Source organism: Sphaerodactylus townsendi, linkage group LG03, assembly GCF_021028975.2.
Source record: "Sphaerodactylus townsendi isolate TG3544 linkage group LG03, MPM_Stown_v2.3, whole genome shotgun sequence".
Taxonomy (NCBI): Eukaryota; Metazoa; Chordata; class Lepidosauria; order Squamata; family Sphaerodactylidae; genus Sphaerodactylus; species Sphaerodactylus townsendi.
The window spans coordinates 141,802,191-141,823,626 of record NC_059427.1 but is presented as its reverse complement, the minus strand read 5'-3'; the positions used below and the strand labels follow the sequence as shown (position 1 = coordinate 141,823,626).

Sequence of the window (21,436 nt, the reverse complement as noted above, 5' to 3'; positions counted from 1 at the left end):
TTTTGCAAGCTCCCATACTTACCGGTGGTTCGTCAGACGAGAGAGTGTCCTAGAACGCGGGTCCGAGGATGCGCCGATCCAGCGGACGGTCGGTACCGAGAGGCCCTTTCCCAGGCGACGGTAAGCAGGGTGGAGGTTCGGAGATTCCCGGGTTTCGGCACCAGCTTGAAGTCATGCCCGCGAGGGTCACCAGGGAGAGGCGAGACGCGGAGATATCATCTGGTGGAGAGCGCCAGCAGCAGGAAGCGCGGGATTCCGTGATCCTAGCAACTCTGCCGTATGCTGGGCCCTGGCACCTTTTATTAGGGTTTACAATAGGGGCGGCAATGGGGGCGTGTATCGGAGGCGGGAGAGCGGGAGGGTATCATATGATGCATGATCTCATCGGGCGGCTACGTGCAGGAGGAAGCGTCCGTGTCTGGGTCTAATCCACACCTGGGGGCAAGAGCCCCTTTGTCCCTTTGTCGGGGACATCTGGTGACCGTGAGTCAGGCATCTCGTGATCTGTGACTCACGGGGGAAAGGGGGGTGGGGAAGCATGTGCGCCCAGAAGGCCGCAGCTGCCACCGGCATTCCAAGCGCTCTATCTGCGGTTCTGCTGGGTCTGCGGGCCCATCCCTACATTACGCACTATGATTCTCCTTTTAAAAAACTTCACGGCTTGTTAATGAGCCTGAACGGCCAACTGATTTTCTCAGAATTAGGTGAAAATGTTTCCTCATTTTTTTTCTCCAAAGGTCATGGCAGGTTGGTGGATTCTTAAATTAAAACCTCCCTCATATACTCAAACTGGCCCTAAGAAGCTGCTTGGAGTTTTGACACGACCAGCAAGATAGTTTTGTGGTTGGCTGGAAGTAGTTCCAAATTCCAAACATAAGCTTGGGGGGGAACCACTACTTCCTTATTGTCAGCGACTGTCTATCTTGGAACTGGGTTGCTCCTCAATATACAGTACAATATGGGTAAGTGAAAAGATATCAACCTTGAGTATTTTTTCCTCACAAAGAATTGTGTCTTGTATGGCTAGTCAGGGAAGGAGGTGAGAGAGACTGCACACATGGAACAGTACATTTCTTCTAGCCAATGTTCAGCACAGTTAGAACCACAGTTATGCCAAGAACACCCTCCAGTAGTTGAGAATGGAAAATGCACCTTGTATGTTAAACTGAAAGGGGAGTTGTTTACGAGGGAGCAAGACTGAGCCTTTTTGAAGGTAGGGGGAGAAGGGACCAGTTCATGCCCTGCCCAAAATAATTTTGTAAAATTAACTATAAAGTTTTTTTGTTTGTGCACGTTTAGAAACAGCATATGTAGATGTCTTAAATGTTAAGCTTTTTTAATTGATTCCCAATGTCTCACTCTGAAAGTAATACAATTTCCAAAATTAAGTTCAAAGCCCATGAGATTCAATCTCCCAAGTAAGGGAGTCAGGCCAATAACCTGCCAGATAAATTGGTGCAGTACTGAAGCTCCAAATTCAGTATATAAAAATAGCTGTTCAAATATTATTTATTCATTTCATGTATTTTTATCCTGTTGTTCCTCCAAGGAACAGTATGGGTGGATCTTTACTCCTCCCCCTCCATTTTATCCTTATAGTACTGCTTTGAAGTACGTTAGCCTGTCAGAAAATGACTGAGCCAAGGACAACCAGTATGTTACATAAGAAACAGGGTTTTGAACTTAGGCCTCCTCAGTCTTAGTCCAACTATGAAGAAGAAGAAGAAGAAGAGTTTGGATTTATATCCCCACTTTCTCTCCTGCAGGAGACTCAAAGGGGCTTACAATCTCCTTGCCCTTCCCCACTCACAACAAACACCTGTGAGGTGGGTGGGGTTGAGAGAGCTCCGAAAAGCTGTGACTAGCCCAGGCCCCAAGGTCACCCAGCTGGCGTGTGTGGGAGTGTACAGGCTAATCTGAATTCCCCAGATAAGCCTCCACAGCTCAGGTGGCAGAGCTGGGAATCAAACCCGGTTCCTCCAGATTAGATACACGAGCTCTTTACCTCCAACGCCACTGCTGTAACTACATGAGCTCTACAGTACCAGGAAAGTTATTGCCAAACTTCTTGTCAGCTACTGGGGAGGGCAGTAGAGGGGGGGATGATTTATGGAGCTATTAACCCCTTTCCCTCTCCAGGCTGAGGGAGAGTAGGGTTGTGTAGGGTGCCACAAGTGGGACCTGGAGATCTGGAATTACAACTGATCTCCAGATTACAAAGGATCACTTCCCATGGGGAAAATGGCTGCTTTGGAGGATCATTATACCTTTCTGAGGTCCCCCCTTTCTCAAACCCCACCCTCCCCAGGGTTCATCTGCCAAATCTCCAGGTATTTCCTAACTTGGAGTTGGTACCTTATCGCCTTCCCATCCGACAGCAATCCTACCTTTATCTGCCCTCTGTCTTAAGCTTTCTCTCCCCCATCCCAGACAGCAAAACTGTGGCCCACTTGCATGGTCGGGAACTCTCAAGGACTTGGCGGGGGGGGGGGGAGCACCTCACTTTTCCCTTTATCCCTTTCCCCAAACGTTTTCCTCTTTCTATTCTCCTGGCTACCCCCATATCCCTCTCCCTTTCCCCTGCCTCATTCTCTCCTTCTCAGTCATTCACCAATCCACTTTTTATCTGCTTCCCATCTTCAGCTATATTTATTATTTATTTACTTCATTTATACCCACCTTTCTTTACAGTGTGGGCAAAGGCCCACAGGAATTGTGTGTGGAGGATCCCATCTCCCCACCTCCATCATGGCTTCAGCCCCCACCACCTTAAGCTTTGCTCCCATCCATGATGGGTGACACCTGGCTTGACAACACTACATGTGAAAGTGATCTGGGAGTCTCAGTAGACCACAAACTGAATATGAGTCAGCAGTGTGATGCGGTGGCCAAGAAAGACAATGTGATTCTGGGCAGTATAAATAGGAGTATAGTGTCTATGAGAAGAGACTTAGGGAGCTGGATATGTTTACTTCGGTAAAGAGAAGGTTAAGGGGTGACATGATAGCCATGTTTAAATATTTGAAGGGATGTCATGTTGAAGAAGGAGCAAGCTTGTTTTCTGCAGCTCCAGAGACAAGGACACAGAGTAATGGGTTCAAGGTGCAGGAAAAAAGATTCCACCTAAACATTAAGAGGAACTTCCTGACAGTCAGGGCTGTTTGACAAAGGGAATATAGTTCCTGGGAATGTAGTGGAGTCTCCTTCTTTTGAGGTTTTTAAACAAAGGCTGGATGGCCATCTGTCAGAGGTGCTTTGATTGTCTGTTCCTGTATGGCAGGTGGCTGGACTTGATCGCCCTTGTGGTCTCTTCCAACCCTAAGGTTCTAAGTTAGTAAATAGTGATAACTTTCTTAAGGGGGCGGAGGAGATTAAGAAATTGCTGGTTTAAAATCAAAAAGTACATTTTAGTAATATAATACTCAAAGTAGAAGCAAGATGGGAAGTCAGTTTTTCTTTGTTGCTTATTGTCTATATTTTTATTCTGATATTTACTTCTATTTTTAAAATGTCACTATGCGTTAATGGTGGTTCTATAGGGGATAAAGGTTGACACTACGTATTTTCTATTTTTTTCTATATTGATACAAACATTACATGTTTGTAATTTTATGCAATTGTTTTGGATTATAAAATTTAATATATATACACATATATTTCAAAAAGAACTCTCTCAGTCCCACCTACCTCACAAGGTGTTTGTTGTGGGCGTAGGAAGGGAAAGGAGTTTGACACTCCTTACAGTTGAAAAAAGCGGGGTATAAATCCAAACACTTCTGTTGTGTAGCCTAATGAACTTGAGTGACTCCTATTTGGTAAGGTTCACTAATGTATGGGATAGAAAAGCTTCCCTTGCTGGCTTCTGCTCATCAATCTGCGGTTACAGATGGGTGCTCCTATTAGGGTTCAGTTTGTAGGCCAATCTAGGCTTCCAGTTTCACACGTTCCCCCCCCCCCCCCCTTTTAGCCTTGAACAATTCCCAGGAACAGTCCCGTGTCATCCAGATGCATTGGGAATGTCCAAGGGCCTTGCTTGCTTTGTTACGATTTTACTTTGTCTGATGGAAAGGAGGTAGGGAAAGGTTTCTGCACACGTGCACAGACATTGTTCTCCCTAGTGACTTCTAGGTTGCAGAAGGGCTGCGCCCCTAAGCGTTGCAAACAGACTCCAGCCGGCTGAGGCCAAGCTCATTATATTGCGCGCTCCTGATCCGTTGCTGGGTTGCCTGGTACACTGGATGGGATTTTGCTTTCCTCTCCCCCCCCCCCCGCACCCACCTTTAGCCCGCCTCCTCCAATCGCAGCCGCCCTTACTGCCGGGTGGGCCGAGCTGCCCGCCCGCACGCCCAGCAGATCCGAGGCTCGGCCATGGTAATGTCTGCTGCTTTGTTATTCTCCCTCCTCCGAAGATCCGGGGCGGAGATGGGTCCGGGGGCGGAGGGGCGCGCGCGTAAGCCCTGCACCTTAGCAGCTGGTGCACGGGGGCCGGGGGCCAGAAACCAGTCCTGAGCCACATTTCTCCCCTGCCTCTGCATGGATGGGCAATAATTGGTCTCTTTCCCACCCCACCCCCGGCTTCTTCTTTTTTTGTTGGAGTCTCCTAAACAGTAGGGAGGAAAGGGGGTAGAAAGAGGCCGAAAAGGGACAGCCCAGTACCCGCTACACCAGCACAGCTGGGTTGAGGAGCAGAGATGGCGAGGCAGCCTCCTTAGTGCAGACAGCCACAGGATGCACGCTCTGCAGATCAGGACACCTTTCCCAAATGCAAAAGTATCCAGAGCTGTGCAGGTGCATTAGGGGTACATTAGTTGCACATGGACAAAAGTCACGTGTGCATTCAAGAAGGGGGCGCACCCATAGAAGCTGTGTAGATTTCATGTTAAAGTGCTGTTAACCCTTACGGGCTAAGGTAGGTTGAATTTGAACCAGTACCATCCTAAGCCATTGGTTTTATGACTGAGCAGGAATTGACACCTGTGCCTCCCACATTTAAATCTAGCACACTGCCTCCTGCTCCCGATTGGCTGTCTTAATGGACACTTGCATGCTAACCGTTTAGTGCTTGTTCAGACATGGGACACTCGCTTTGTGCATGCTGATGTACATGCTAATACGTTGTTATAAAGATGAGCACAGTGGCCTGCTGGGAAGTGCAAATACTAATGCATATGGAGCTGTATCCATACAAATATGCATTTCTTTAATGCATGTATAAATTATGTACATCTAAGCATGCGTCTCCATGGCTCCTACAGAAGACTATCCTGTGAGGATGCTCACCTACAGAAGGGCAGTGCAAAGAAATCTGAAGAAGTAGGTATAAATGAGTGGGATGGCCCAAGTTAGGCTGATCTTGTCAAATCTCAGAAACGAAGGATGGTCAACCCTGGTTAGTATTTGGGTGGGCAACCTCCAAGGAACACCAGGGTTGTGTTGCAGAGGCAGACAATGGCAAACCACTGCCAAACTTCTTGTGTCTTGAAAACCCTATGGAGTTGCCGTAAGTCAGCTGTGACTTGATGATGCACACACACAAAACGGTATAAATATGGAGACAGGGATGTGGGCACACACATGCATGAATTGAGATGGACACACTTGGATAGGCATTCACATACCACTTGTGAAACTTTTATTGGAAATAAATCTCCATAGACAGCTGTGGACTATACTTCTGAATTGAGATGTTTTACTCCATCCAGATAGATATTCTAGATGAAATAGTTCTATGAGGCAATCTGTTAAACATGTAACCTCAGATATCTCCAGGATTTAGCTGTAAAAAGTTGATTTGCAACCTTTAATTTCTGATAGTACAGATGACTTTATTGTGAGTTTGTTCTTTGAAACAGAACCAGCAAACTAGGCAGGAAACCTTCAGAAAGTATATCTTATGTGGAAAAAGAAATAGTTCTGCTTATTAGGCAAGAAGTTAGAAAACAAAGTGACAATTAACTCTATAGCTATTGCAAAACAAGTGCCATATTTATCAAAGTTCCTAATATTTTTCTATAAATTAATCACTGCGAGGAGATGAATGAGTCAGTAAAATGTAAAGCAAACTAGCTTTCAGGTTGTTTTCTTGAACTGATTTTAGGAATTGTCTACAAACCCACCACCCCCACCCACCCCCACCCCCCCACACGTAGAGATCTCACCTAATCCCCTCTGAAAATTCCATGGAGAGAAATCTGATTTGTTTATCACATCATTGCATTTTTATTTTTAAAATGCAGTAATATCTTATGCTAAATCTCTTATAACTTAAACATGTAATTATATTGAGAAATTATTGGTTCCTAACTATCAATTAAGTAATCAAACAGGTGCATCTAAGGATACACCTGATTTGTATTCATTGTCTTTTCTAAACTAATTAAGAAGGCCAGGCTTAATTTTAATCTCTATTAAAAGGTAATAAACCTAATCTTTTTGTAATTGTTTTAATTAACTGTCAAAGATAAAAGAAAAAATAGGCAATCAGAGTTCAATTGCTGAATTTAGTATGAGCTCAGAACTACAGGAAAATACAAGAAAAACATATAAAAACAGTATGAAAAGCATTGTTGTAATCAAAATACTGCTATACTTCAATGTTAGAAGGTTAGAAACTTCACAACCACGCCCAGCATTAGAAGGGAGCAATAGATGCCACAACTTGGAAGTATGCTTGGGAGCTAAGTATATCCAGTGAATTTCTATAACTAATTTATATAAGAGAGAATTCAACTCTACTCTGCCTTCCTTCCCTTGAATTAGCCCTTTCCCTCTCACACCCACTAGCCTTTTCCCAATGTTGGCCTTAACTTATGTAGAAAAAAATGACATTATCTGTAAATACTTCCCAAATACTACTGTTCTGTTGAAACTTAGCCATTGGTTTACCATTCCACATCTGCACGTCCCCCTTCTGGTAAATCATAACTGGCAAATTCACCCCAAGCATGTTCATCTCTACATATCCCTGTGTATCCAGGCACTCTGACCACTTGCAAAGCATAGCCATCATCCATTTATCGTAGACCAAAGGGTTGAATTGCTCTCTAGGATGGTTCTTCACCCCTGTCAGGAAATGCTGAACATCTAAAAATTTTAGTTTGACAAAAGGGAAAGATGACAAGGGTAGAAGAATCAAGCTAGAAGAAAATTCTTCCTTTCATCATAATATTAGGACTTGAGGGAAATCATTTATCTCCTTGCAGTGGTTAGAATAGAATAGAATAGAATAGAATCTTTATTGGCCAAGTGTGATTGGACACACAAGGAATTTGTCTCCGGTGCATATGCTCTCAGTGTACATAAAAGAAAATACATTTGTCAAGAATCATAAGGTACAGCACTTAATGATTGTCATATAGGTCTAGTAAGCAATCAGGAAACAATCAATAGTAATAAAAACATAAAATGTAAAATCATAAAATAAAATGGTTAATTTATGGAATTCACTTCCCAAAATATAGAGATGGCCACGTTTACTTATAATAATTAGACAAATTAATGACACACAGGTCTGCCAATGGGTCAACAGGATGACAGCTATTCATCATCTATGACAGTCTGAGAAGGAGGAGGCGTCTGGCAGGCGTCTGGCAGGCCATTGTTGAATGCTGGACTAACGAACTGATCAACCAAGGGAATTGTTATAGAGTGATGATTTCTATCTCTGTGGAGATAGATGTTGTTCAGTTCTTGCCTTAATCAATTGTGGGTTATACTTAAGGGAGACAGATCTGGAGAGAATGCAAACTATAGACTATCCGTCCGTTGTGCCACCAGTTATACTTATTAGAAACCAGACTTCACTGTTTGTGTCTCCCAAACTCTCCCCTCACCAAGTCCTTTCCTTTGCCACAGGTTTTTATCTTGGCAGAAGGTGGAGGGAAGGAGAGGAGTCTGCTTCCTGGGTTGATCTATTCTGGTAGCAGAAGATATTTGTGTAAGATAGCTCATCTAGAAAATGGCAGGCTGAAGCACAGAAGAGTCTGCATAACAATGAAATATTTGCAGTGCCAACAGAGCATCCACATAGAATTTCCCCCCACACTCACCTTTCCTCCTACCTCATAACTGCCATTCTCCCCACCATCCAATCTTTGCCATCCAAAGATTTTTTCAGGCTTTAAAAAAAATTGGCAATTGACATGTTACTATATCTTTATCACATAAAAACGATTATCTGCTAGGACCTCTGAATTCCCAGCTGTTATGAAAAAATCCTTCCCCCCCCCCCCCCCCCCCAATGGATGCCACAGCTGAGCAAAACCTCTGTGTGAACATAGCCTCTGTTCATAGAAATCCTAGGCAGTTTAAATAGTTTTCATGAATTGCATTGGTAGCTCAAGGATACCTTGGGCAAGTCTCTTATCAATTGAAACCAGCTCAGAGTTTGGATGAGCCAAATGTCAGCGTAGTGTTGTGGTTAAGAGCAGATGGATTGTAATCTGAAGAACTGGGTTTGATTCCCCAGTCCTCCACCTGAGTGGCAGAGGTTTATCTGGTGAACCAGATGTGTTTCCACACTCCTGCATTCCTGCTGGGTGACCTTGGACTTGTCACAGTTCTTGGGAACTCTCTCAGCTCCACCTGCCTCACAAGGTGTCTGTTGTGGGGAGAGGAAGGGAAAGGAGCTTGGAAGCCACCTTGAGTCTCCTTACAGGAGAGAAAGGTGGATATAAAAAACAGCAAAAATATTAAAATTAGCAAGGCAGGAACTCAAAAACATGAAGCCAGTGGATCCAGGTTTCTTAGACTATATGCATACAGAGCCCAAGAGAAACAGTTCAAAATCACCCAGTGATTTGGGCAAACAAATATGGTTTCACCTGCCATTCAATATTTGAAAGGCAAACACCCAAGGGAACAGCATTCCGTACCTGAGAAGCCCCTGCTCAAAAGAGCAGGGGGGGGGGGGCACACACAACATTCCAAGGTTCCTGGTGACTTGAACGCGATGCATCCTGTATGTTGCGTAAGGGTATATAAAAGTCATTGTGTTCAGTGACCCTGCTACTAAGGGAAGGGAGAAATGGGCAGCATGAGAGAGTCCACAGGGAATCTTTGTCTGGTGGCCTCTTGCCATTTCTAGCTTCTAATGTTGGCCTGTCTCTCGTCAGAAAATGAAGGAAAGTGGGACGGGTCCTGTGGACCTCTGATTTCCACATCAGGCAGCCCCTTTACTGTAGCTGCAAATGGAGGGTTGTTTTCCCCTTGCACTGACGCCATCTCTCTTTCTCTTTTTGGTGTTTGCAGTCAGCTCCAGACTCAGGCAGTGGTCCTCCTGGGCAGCCGGCCCCTTTCCCCCCGGCCCCACCACCACCTCCAATTCTTCCTCCTCCTTTTGTAAGTTAGTTGCTATCCTACACATTTAATTGTAGTGTGTGGCTGTATATGGATTGCTGAGTTTGATTATAGTATTGTTTTTGTGCCCCCAAAATATTTGTGTGAGAGCCAGCATGGTGTGGTGGTTAAGAGCTATGGACTCTCATCTGGAGAACTGGGTTGAATTTCCCAGTCCTCCACATGAAGTCTGCTAGATGAGCTTGGGCCATTGCAGTTCTCTCAGAACTCTCTCAGCCCACACAGAGCCAGGCAATGGCAAACCACCTTCTTGCCTTGAAAACCCTAGGGAGTTGCTGTAAATCAGCTGTGGCTAGACAGCGCTTTATACACGCACAAGAGTGTTATGGTGTGGTTGATGAAGTGTGTGTCTGGATGTGTTTTGGATTGTATGTCTATGGAAGTGCACATTTGCACCTGTTATTCCCGTTACAACTTCACTCCTAAAATATGAGTGCCCTGTTGTACTCTCTCCGATACCAATTCAATTTGTTTCCCCTGAAGAGAAGTACCTAACTTTGAAGTTATAGTTAGAATAAATTTCTGCTTTTGAGTCCACAGACATGAAATCAACCAACATCAGATTGAACTGAATCAAGTTTGAAGCAGTTGTGTGCAGCTAAAAATCTCTAATACATTTCCGTGGAATTCCCATTTCTTTCTTAAATTTCTTTTTTCCTTTGAAAATGCTATTAGTTTAAAAACATAACTCTGTAATGGAAATGTTAAAAATCTAATCTCCAAATCTGTAGTTCTGCCTGCCTCTGTGTATGCAGCATAGGTATGTATAATTGTCCTTATGGTTGTGTAGATAGACAACCTTGGAGCACGTAAAGGAAGGCTGTTAACCAAATCTGTTGCTACCTCATTGTTGTACTAGTTGGGAAGCCAAAATGGCCCCAAAGGAGTTTTCCTTCTGGGTGAATTGGCTACAATAGTTGCTGTTTAGCAGCACTAGATAAGGTCAGTAAGCCATAGGACTACTGTCAACCAAAGGATGTGATGCAGTTAACACTTAAACCTAAGTCTCAGAGGAGCTCAAGAGCCCCAGGGCTTCAGTTCACATGAACACATGAAGCTTTATACTGAATAAGACCAAGGTCAGAATTGTCTACCCGGGCTGGCAGCAGCTCTTCAGGGTCTCAGAGGCCTTTGCATCCCTGGCTACCTGATCGTTTTAACTGGAGATGGCAGGGGGTGAACCTGAGCCAGCATGGTGTCGTGGTTAAGAGCAGGTGGATTTGAATCTGGAGAACCAGGTTTGATTCTCCACTCCTCCACCTGAGTGGCGGAGGCTTACCTGGCGAACCAGATGTGTTTCCGCACTCCTACATTCCTGCTGGGTGACCTTGGGCTAGTCACAGTTCTTCGGAACTCTCTCAGCCCCACCTGCCTCACAAGGTGTCTGTTGTGGGGAGAGGAAGGGAAAGGAGCTTGTAAGCCACCTTGAGTCTCCTTACAAGAGAGAAAGGTGGGGTATAAATCCAGACTCCTCCTCCTCCTCTTTCTGCATCCCAAGCAAATGCTTTGCCACTGTGCCCTGATTCCTCTTCGAGCAATTCCCTCAGTCATTGATCAGCCATCCCAGCTCTATTACTTTGCCAAAATATAAATTGTTCTTTTATTTCAAGCACATAATCCAACTGATTTGATTTTAAAGTATGAGATGTCAGCACAGAATAAAGAGTCATAGACTTGCAGACTACTGAAGGGCCATGAAATTAAAAAGGACAGTCCTTTAGCCCTTAAACTGTACAATCCAGGCCACAGTGTGCCGCAGTGTGCCACAGTGGTAAACAGGTGAACTGTAGAAAACTGCTTACAGAGGAAGTAGCATATGGAGCTGTCTCCTCCAGCATAGGCATAGCATATAATGACCCTGAAATTTCTGTGTAAGCTCCATTGAAACTAATGGAAGTTACACAACAGTGCATCAGTATTCTCACACGGTGGCTCTGTTTCAGTGGGGAGAACGTCCAGGTGGATTCTCTAGTGTTGTTCTATGAAAGCGAATAATTAGTTTCCTCACTGAATTATAATTCACACAGTTCTTGGGAAAGTTATGGCAGCTGTACCAATATAGAAGTAATATTTTGTTTGTAGATGAACTTCTGTCATCACCTGAATAGCCCAGGCTAGCCTGATCTTGGAAGCTAAGCTGGGTCAGTCCAGGTCAGTATTTGGAAGGGACACCACCCAGTCCAGAATGGCAACACAAAAGGCAGGCAATTGCAGGTCACCTCAGAACATCTCTTGCCTTGTAAACCCTATGGAGCCATCTTATGGTGGCTGTAACATGACAGCAAATGAAAGAAAAAAGATGACCTGTAAGAAGAGTCACGTGGGCAAGCCTTGAAACCCAAACAAACTGTAGTGAAATGGGGGAACGTTTTTCCTTGGCTCCAAATATGGACACACCAAGTACAAGACAAACCCTTTGATTTTTGTGTTGCTTATCTATTGGCAACTGGATGTATCACAAGACCTTTGTCAAAACAGTAGTGAAATATAACATTTTTCTGAGGCCCAAAAGGCCGACAGAATTTTTGGAGGAATTTAGAACCTGGTTGCCATCCTAGACTTTCCTTGACTTGGGTTGGAGATTGTACTGTGATTTGTAAACATGGAGTGGAGACCGAAATCTGGACTCAAGCTTGCTAATTGCTCCTGCCTAGGGAAAGCACACGTATGAACTTGATTCTACCAGAATGTTTCCACGGACAGAATAGTTTCCAGTTGTAAGCATGATTTTTGTTTCCCACTGCAGCCCTCAAGAGCTGCATTGGGGGGGCGGGGGGGGGGGGCTTTTGGGGATGGAGAGGCAGAAAAGTTGTGTTTGTCAGGTAGAAAACCATGGCCGAATTCCCACTGAAAATTTAATCTAGATACAACCAAGTTTCAAAAGAATCGGCACCTTTTCATCAAGGTTCCAACATCCTCACTGCAGCATGTTTCTAGTGAAGACATCTAGGCCTGCACCTTGGCGGGGGGGGGGGGGGGGGGGGGGCCTGCTGTCAGGGGTGCAATTGTTAATCTAGCAGCACCAACATTTCAGAGTACCTTTGGGAGACCCTCCTGATGATACCCCCCCAGGTTTTGTGAAGTTGGTTCATGGGGGCCAAAGTTATGGACCCTCAAATGTGTAGCCCCCATCTCCTATTAGCTTCCATTGGAAACAGTGGGGGATGGGGGCACCCCCTTTGGGAGTCCATAGCTTTGGACCTCCTGGACCAAACTTCACAAAATCTGGGCAGTATCAGTAGGAGACTCTGCTGATGATACCACCCAGGTTAGGTGAAGTTTGGTTCGTGGGGGCCAAAGTTATGGACCCTCAAATGTGTAGCCCCCATCTCCTATTAGCTCCCATTGGAGTGTTTTTTCAAAAAAGTGCATATACAAGCAGGTCCAGGAAAATCCCATTATTGGGGGGGGGGGGGCAGAAACGGGACTGATCTGTGTTCTGCAGTTCGGCAGTGGGGAGATTGCGAGGAAACCTGGATATTTTGTGTGACTATCCAGGATTAATCGCCAGTGGGAAATCGACCCATCTGTCTGTGGAAGTTCTCTGGGGGATCCAAATAATCTTTCCATATCTCTGATGCATGTTGCTGCTTTTGGTTATCTTATAATAGTGTACTCTTTTCTGTCTGATGTTGGCCTAATGCCTTTCTTTCTCACAAAATTCATTGCTGGCAGCAGCTCTGTGTACCTACTGTACCTACTGTTCCCCCCCCCTCTCTTTCCCACCTAGATGCCTCCTCCTGGGATTCCGCCACCATTCCCCCCAATGGGGTTGCCCCCCATGGGTCCACGCCCACCACCCATGCCTCCCATGCCCCCGGGCATGATGCCACCTCCGCCAATGATTCCACCCATGCCTGGACCTCCACCCATGGGACAGGTAACGCTCATTCTCAGTATTTCTGTCTAGCTGTTCACCTCTTCTACAATGCCTATAATAACCTTAGCTTCTTTGTGCCCCCAGATTCCCACAATGGTGCCACCCATGCTTCCTGGGATGATGATGCCTGGGGTGCCAGCTGGGCCTGTTTCTGTCTCTGGTGGGGTGAGTGCCTGGCAGGATCAATGGTTTAGGGATTAGAATTGGGCACGTGTTGGCAACTTCTGCTGTGGAAGCCATACTGTAGGTGTCCTCTGAAGATGCCAGCCACAGATGCAGGCGAAACGTCAGGAGAGAATGCTGCTAGCACACGGCCATACAGCCCGGAAACCACACAGCCCCCAAGTGATTCCGGCTGTGAAAGCCTTTGACAATACATATCAGTCAGTCTCTTGACTGACTAATCAAACTGGAGGGGAATTCTGTAGGCCAACAGACTTGGGGCATTTGTACTGAGCTCTGAAGTAGTTTGGCTGGAGGGTCAGGTGATGGATGTGAGATGGATTTGCCTCCAGTTGTGGGGGGAACTGAACTCTTGATCTAGTTTTCATTTCTTTATAACAGGCAGCTCCTGTGACAGACCCATCCAGTGGTGAGTGTCCTACAGATTGCTTGATGGCTGTATTTAGAGTTCAACTGGATCAAGAGTTTTCTGTGAAAAACTTTGTCTACCTACCTTTTGTTTATAAAAGGTGTCTGTGTATTTTCTGTGGCTGAACTCATTCCCAATGTGGCAATACAGTGAGGTGCAAAGCTGTGCTGATTGAATGTCTTCCTGATATGCATAAGATAAAGGCACAGCATGCTGTCAGGCAACCCCCCCCCCCAAAGGTGATAGCCCTCCGCTAAGTGCTGGCTGAACTAAAAGGATTCTTCCTGCTAACTCCTCTCCCTTGCCTAGTTGCCTTGTGTAGGGAATTTGACCAAGTCTCCCGAAAGCATGAACCTCTCAGGCACTAAGCCATCAGTCTTAGGTTACTTCCACAAAAAAGCTTTGCGCCAATTTGCATCCAAATCAGAGTGGGTTTTTGTTTTTTGTGTTGGGGTTTTTATTGAGCTTATGCACTACAGTCCTTTCTATATCACCTGGAATATTGTGTGCAGTTCTGGGCACCGCAATTCAAGAAGGACATTGATAAGCTGGAACGGGTCCAGAGGAGGGCAACCAAAATAGTAAAAGGTCTGGAATCCATGCCCTACGTGGAGAGACTTAGGGAGCTGGGTACAAGGACATAGGTAAGGGGGGTACATGTCTGAAGCTCTGCCCACCCCCTTTCTGCCCCCATGGGCGGGGCTTGAGAGGTGTGGCCACACACACCCAGCCCTGGGGGTGTGACCACGCCTCCCAAGCCCCCCCCCCCCCCGGCCTCAGTTCTTATAAAAGCACCTCTCTGAAGCCTGGGACTGTAGTCTCTTCTCCCCAGAGGGGAGGGAAGAAGGGACTGCCGGCTGCTGGCTGGGAGCCCAGCCAGTGGGGAGGGCAAGGCAGGCGGGGGGGGCGGGGGAGACTGCCATCCCTGGCCTTAGAGAGCTACTTTTATAAGCACTGAGGCCGGGGGGGCGGAGCTTGGGGAGATGTGGCCATGCCCCCAGGGGTGGGTGGGGTGTGGCCACGCCCCTGAACCCACCCCATAAAAAATCTATAGCTACGTCACTGGCTGGGTATGTTTAGTTTGGTGAAGAGAAGGCTAGGAGGTGACATGATAGCCATGTTTAGATATTTGAAGGGATATTACATTGGTGAGGGAGCAAGCTTACTTTCTGTTTCTCCAGAGACTAGGATCAGGAGTAATGGGTTCTAAGTGCAGGAAAAGAGATTCCACCTAAACATCAGGAAAAAATTCCTGACAGTAAGGTCTGTTTGACAGTGAAATGCACTACCTCAGGGTGTGGTGGAGTCTCCTCCTTTGGAGGTTTTTAAACAGAGGCTGGATGGCCTTCTGTCAGGGGTGCTTTGATTGTGTGTTCCTGCATTGCAGGGGGTTGTACTTGGGGCCTCTTCCAACTCTATGATTCTTTTTGTCCTCTTTGGTATTTTCCCTGATTTGCTGTTGTCTTTCCCAAACTTGATGTGATGTGAGTGTTTTGAAAATATTGCTGCCAGGCTATGTTTATACACCAAGTAGATTGGAAGATGTGCGCTTTTGAAGACCTTGCTCAGATTGCACCATTTTTCTCTGCTTTTTATAGCTGTCATTCTCTCCCCCCACCCCCCAAAGGACTGACTGGGGGCTTTTTGGATAAAACCTGGCAATTTCCAGATCCTCATAGCATAATAATATGGGGGAAGTAGCAGCTGTGGGGACTGAAGTAAAGAAGGTCCTGGGAAAACTGCCTTATACATGCTCATTTGCCACTTCATGAGAATTGCAAGAAGAATCGTTGCCATATGGAAGAGCTCTTGAGCTGCATCCAGGCATCACTGGATATTGCATATGGTTGCACTATATTCTGTTGCAAATGATTTCTTTGTGCAGCAATTGTATAATATGTGTGAATGTAACCTTGCTCCATATTTTCCTCCACCCACTGTAGCAAGTTCTTCTCTGTCAGACCCCCTTTAGGCCACAACTGTATCTCTTCCTGATCTCTACTCTCTTGTTTTGCAGCCACTGTGACCCAGGCAGCCCCTGTGGTAAGTAACAGGCTGTGCATCTTCTGAAATGCGCCTTCTGTACATATGACAGCTATTGCTCAGATGTGGAGAATCCAGATGCATTCTCCCTAGAATGCACTTCGGTTGAAAGGATATTGCATATTCCTGGCACTCAGAATACAGTCTTTTTGGGGTGGGGTGGGGCTGGGGGCTGGGAAAATCTAGAACAATTTATACCAATTTGGTTATCATGAGGAGAGTGTTTGGGGACCTGTTGGTTAGTTCTTGAAGTGTGGATGATAGGGAGAGGCATATCTCTCCCATGACTTGGAAGAATTGTATGCTTCCCAGTCAGGACCAACTGATGAGGTGCTCTCCAGCATGGAAATGAAATTAATATTCCTTCCCCCACCCTTAGCAGCAAGTTAAAATTAATCTGGAATCAACACTGTGTCTCTTCCTGGTCTCTGCTGTCTTGTTTTGCAATTTTATCTTGGCAGATAGTTCAGGTAAGTAAGTGTTTCTTACAGATAAGGACATTTTCTTTTGTAAATTAGTAATGGAGGTATCCTTCATCCTTCTCTCCTGAAAGGTTTATCTTTAGAGTGTGTAGGAGTAAGACTTTCTCAGCCTCAGAGTAGTCATCCTTGGTGTTTCTGTATGAGTCAATATTCTGGACCTGGTTTCAGATTGGAAAAAGCCAAGTCTAGAGCATTTGTTCAGTAACTGAAGAAGAGATGCAGCAGGCAACCACCTTTGAGATAACTGCTACATCTGTACTGGGAGAAATTATACGGTGCACCCTAGTGAAGAGGCCCAGCAGGATCATCTAACTTTAGTGGAAACTGATTGGAATGAAACCAGGACTAATCAGTGAATCCTGCAGTAGCACAACAGGCAACCTACTATATAGATGGATACTTTGGAGCTTTTAATTAATAAATATATTTCTTGTAGTACACAGTTTGGGAATTGTAGCACTAAGGGGCTTCTCCAGATTTTGCCCTAGAACAGTGATGGCGGAGCTTTTCGAGACCAAGTGCCCAAACTGCAACCCAAAACCCACTTATTTATCCCAAAGTGCCAACACAGCAATTTAACCTGAATACTGAAGATTTAGTTTAGAAAAAATGGTTGGCTTCGAGGCATGTGTTACTCGGGAGTAACTTGGTGGTAGTCGGTGGCTGTGCTTTGAAGCAACTATGCAACGCTTTGAATGGGTGAATCACGACCCTAGGAGGATTTACTCAGAAGCAAGCCCCATTGCCAGCAACTGAGCTTACTCCCAGGTAAAGGATCACACTTTAGTTCTTCCCATGAAAATGAGTGGGGTTTACCAGCACTTAACAGGGTTACCTACACGTTGTGCCCAGCGGCCCAGGCCAGCCTAGAGAAATTCCCCTCCCACATGACGAACTCTGTGTGCACGTGCCCACAGAGAGGGCTCCAAGTGCCACTTCTGGCACGTATGCCAGAGGTTCGCCACCACTGCCCTAGAACTTTGGCCTCACTCCCAATAGAGATGGAGGCAGACTAGCTGTTGTAGGCTTTTTTGGGCTGTTTGGCTGTAGTCTGGTAGTTTTAGCAGCTCCTAATGATTGGCCCGCATCTATGGCTGGCATTTTCAGAGTTATGTCACAGTAAGATGTGTTTCACTGTGGCACAGCGTGGAGTGTTATGTGCAGTTGGGTATCTGTTTTGTCAGCCTCCTATCTGGAAGGTGGACAAAACAGCTATTCAACTTCACAAAATGCTCCACACTTTGCCATGGAGAGAAACACATGCTTCTGGGGAGGCCAGCCATAGATGGAGGCAAAAACGTTAGGAGCTAAAACCATGAGACCATGACTATGCAGCCCAAAAACCCCACTATTCGGCTGTGAAAGCCTTCAACAATACAGTGAAGGTGAACCTCACCGATTTCACTTCCTTTGCTCCTCGACCCATCAGCTTCTGAATCCAGTGGTGGGTGCCATGCCACAGAATGAGATTGTCAGTGGCTCTCCAGTGCTGGATTCAGGTCGGAAGGTAACTGCCCATGATGGATAGGAAATCACTGTCAGCAACCCCCTTCCCCCCCTTCTAATGAAATTTCCTCCCTTGTTGCTAAAGCTTGTTTTCTTAACTGTGTGGGTTTGTATGCCATCCTAAGCAGAATTACACCCTTCGAAGTTGACTGACTTCTTAACTCCGGTGTAACTCTGCTTAGGACTGCACTATTAGAAACTTGCTGACAATTTTATTTTCCAAAATGAAGGCTGATGTTCTTGGAATACTGGATATAGCAGTCAGAACCAGTTTTTGTTCTTGCACGGAGCATTTGCATGGAGTTTGGGGGCTCTGCAAGGAGCGTCAGGTCCCAGTCCTTCCCAGAAGTCTATTTTTTCTCTGTGTCTCTCAGAAGCCTGCCTGGAGTGAGCATAGGGCCCCCGATGGGCGTGTTTACTACTACAATTCTGAAACCAAACAATCAAGCTGGGAAAAGCCAGATGAACTCAAGTCCAAGGCAGAGGTGAGATACCTGGCTAGCCTTGGCCACATGGGGATAGTATATATCTAGATTGTTCACCCATTGTTTGAATTATGTTTGACGCTGATGTGCAAACAGCAGCTGGTCAGAGATAGCAATGAAGGGTCAATGCGTCGTGTTGAGATTCGTCTCTGCAGAAAAGCATATAATTAATTAAATCCCAAGCATTACTTGATCATGGGAAAAATCCCTGTCCATGATGGGCAGTTTGTGTGTTGAGTAAGGGAGTTTGCAAGGACTCTGCAGTGGTGCATGGCATGACAAAATCCCTATCACTGAGGACTGAATCACCTGGTAGCAGCGGTAGGGTGCAAGTTTTGCTCTTATTAAAGCAGAATCCCCCACTTCAGCCTTTATGGAAATGAAGTTCTTTGGGAGACAAAGGAAGGTAGTACCATCATTGGGATAGAGGATGAACTTGGCCTGTACTCTTGGGGTCTCCATTTACTAAAAATGCAGCCTGCCACTGTCTGCGTAGATCCACCCTGGGTTCTGATTCTTGATCACCCTGAAGAGTGACAGGATGCTGGATATGTGAGATGGTGAACAGATTGTTAGATTGGGAGCAGAGAAAACTGGATTCAGTTTTTGCCTCCCTCTTCCATGAAGCCCACTGGGTGATGTTGGGCTTCAAAAAAAAAGCTGTATTTCAAAAATAACACAAGAAAAACAGGAGAGGGAGAAAAATCTCAAAATCCACCACCACCACCACCCCCAAAAAAAGAAAGAAAGAAAAGGGAAACTGGGAGAAACTATATATAAAGTAGAAACAGTGGTGTCAAACATTTCTATAATAGATTTCCAAATGTCTAGAAATAAGTCTGTGCACAATTGTCATCTATATGCCATGTGTATATATTAATAAAGTTTTAAGTTTCTCAGTCCCTTGATTTACAGGAGGTGGGTGATATTGGGCCTGACATTCCCTCTCAGCTTAACTCAGCACATAGTGTTGTTCTGGGAATAAAATTTATGCCACTCTGCACTGCTTGGAGGAAAGGCAGGATAATAATGAATTAAACTGTTGACCTTTCCAGGCCAGGGACCCACCTTATATTCCCAGATGGCAGCAGGTACTGAGGTGCAAGCAGGTGACATCAGAGTCATAGGCCAGGGAGAAGGGAACCCAGAGCCTCTAGACCTGACTTATTAAAAGGGAAGCCTATCCACCACTGAGAGACCTCATCTTGCTTTCCTGTGATTCCTCTCAGCTCCATTGAGATGAAGGCCTGAGTATAAATGAAGTAAACAAATAAACAAATAAATAAATAGATCTTTTTCTGCTTCCAGGGTTGGGAAAAGGGTAGATAGAACCCTGAATTCATGGTCCCCATTTCCCCACAACTCAAACCTTTCTCTCAATGCCCCTTCAGCTCTTACTTTCACGCTGTCCCTGGCGTGAGTACCACTCAGAGACGGGGAAGCCCTACTACTACAATGCTCAGAGCAAGGAATCGCGCTGGACCCGGCCCCGTGAGCTTGATGATATCGAAGGTGAGAGTTTCTGGCAGTCAATAAGTGATAAGTTTGGGACTGTGGGGTGGGGGTAAGCCCTGCCTCCCCTAAAATATTAACTGTGGTAACCCTGGCTGCCTTTGTGTCCGCAGCACTGATCAAGGAAGAGGAAGAGGATTTGGAGTAAGTCCCTGGAGGAAGGGGGAAGCAAAATGTGTGTGCAGGCATAGCACTGCCAAAACAACTGACAAATGGACGTAAGACTAGAATGGCAATGAGCAGTTATTGTTTTTGGTTCCACCTTTTTGAAGACTGTGCATATTGCTCTACTTGTGAAATTGCTGACATCAGCATCCCTGAAGCGTTTGCTCTTTGAAAGATACTTGTGAATTTAAAGAAGATGATAAAGAAACCAGCTTTCAGCCCTTATGACAAGAAGCCTGAAATTACCTCATGGCTGACTGGGTCTAAGTCGGTCCTTTGGTTCTCAAGGGCTGAGGTTATGTAGATCTCCTGAACATGCATAAATGTACGAATCTGCCTTCTTCTGAGGCAGATCTTTGGAGCTGCCAGGAATTGATCCTGACACTTTTTCATACAAAGTCTGCACTGGGCTGCTGAGCTGTAACTACAGATGTAAGATTTCCAGAAATATTCAATCCGTGGATATGTGCCCACCCCACTGCTTCCTTTACAGTACTAGCTACATTTTCTTGGCCTTTTCTCCGTCCTTGATGAAAAAAATGCATTCTGCTTCCAGATGTGGGAGGAGAAATCAATTGCACACATTTAGCAAGCGTAGCTGAAATCAGGCAGATTTTCTTTGTGTAAGCTGATGGCAAAATCATTAATCTTTTATGTGTTTGTGTCCCCACCTCCCGGTGCAGAGTTCTCAGGGTTCTCACCTTTTATCTTTACTCAGGAGGCAGCAGCTGCCTGAGACCTCTTTGTCCGCCCCTGCCAGTCCGAGCCCATCGTCTGCTGCCACGTCAGACACAGAAGGGACTGGAGGCATTGAAGGACAGGAGACCCCAACCACTGAGGGGGCTCCTCCTGCAGCTGAGGAGGAAACCATAAGCAGGTGATGGGAGGAGGGGTTATGGAAGCTATGGATTAAGCCCTGGATTCTCAAAATGCAGTCCACGTCACCCCTCCAGGGGATCATAAAACACAAGGGGGGAGGTAGACGCAATTCTGTTGAAAGGCAGGCAGCAGCTAGTCTGGCTTCTTCCCATAAACAACTGGATGAACATGTGTCGGGAGTGCTTTGAGTGCATGGCAGGGGTTGGACTTGATGGCCCTTGTGGTCTCTTCCAACTCTATCTATGATATTGTTCTATAGCAGTGATGATTATAATGGCTCAGGAGCCACATCTGGCTCTTGGACATGTCACCCCTGACTCTTCTGAACATTGTTCCCCATTGTGGTTCCTGCCCATACTTCAGGAAAGTGGGCAAGACCCTTGCTTGGCAGTCCTTCTGGTTGGCAGGAGTTTCTCACCTTGACATTTAAAATTAGCAAACAATCTAATGTTACATTGTCCAGAAGGCGTCAATGTTCATTTTTTAAGTTCAGAATATTCTGTGTTGGCTCTTTCCCTCAGAACTGTGGCCAAAA

At 45.7% G+C, this 21,436-nt stretch overlaps 1 protein-coding gene across 4 annotated transcripts in view; it reads left to right on the top strand.

Moving 5' to 3' along the window:
* The first annotated feature begins 4,319 nt into the window (after window positions 1–4,319).
* The window catches only part of PRPF40B (pre-mRNA processing factor 40 homolog B), a 39,472-nt gene continuing 22,355 nt past the window's right edge, over window positions 4,320–21,436 (top strand). For 2 of the 4 annotated variants that reach the window (XR_007243973.1, XM_048490237.1), the window contains exons 1-10: window positions 4,320–4,371; window positions 9,250–9,339; window positions 13,088–13,237; window positions 13,322–13,402; window positions 13,802–13,829; window positions 15,847–15,872; window positions 18,235–18,345; window positions 19,737–19,857; window positions 19,971–20,001; window positions 20,741–20,899. Coding sequence is in view for 3 of the 4 variants with exons in the window: in XM_048490237.1 (XP_048346194.1) it covers window positions 4,369–4,371; window positions 9,250–9,339; window positions 13,088–13,237; window positions 13,322–13,402; window positions 13,802–13,829; window positions 15,847–15,872; window positions 18,235–18,345; window positions 19,737–19,857; window positions 19,971–20,001; window positions 20,741–20,899 (800 nt within the window). In the remaining variant the exon portion in view is untranslated. Of the gene's footprint in view, window positions 4,372–5,279; window positions 5,314–9,249; window positions 9,340–13,087; window positions 13,238–13,321; window positions 13,403–13,801; window positions 13,830–15,846; window positions 15,873–18,234; window positions 18,346–19,736; window positions 19,858–19,970; window positions 20,002–20,740; window positions 20,900–21,436 lie in introns of those variants that run through there. The other 2 variants (XM_048490239.1, XM_048490238.1) reach the window with 2 other exon arrangements.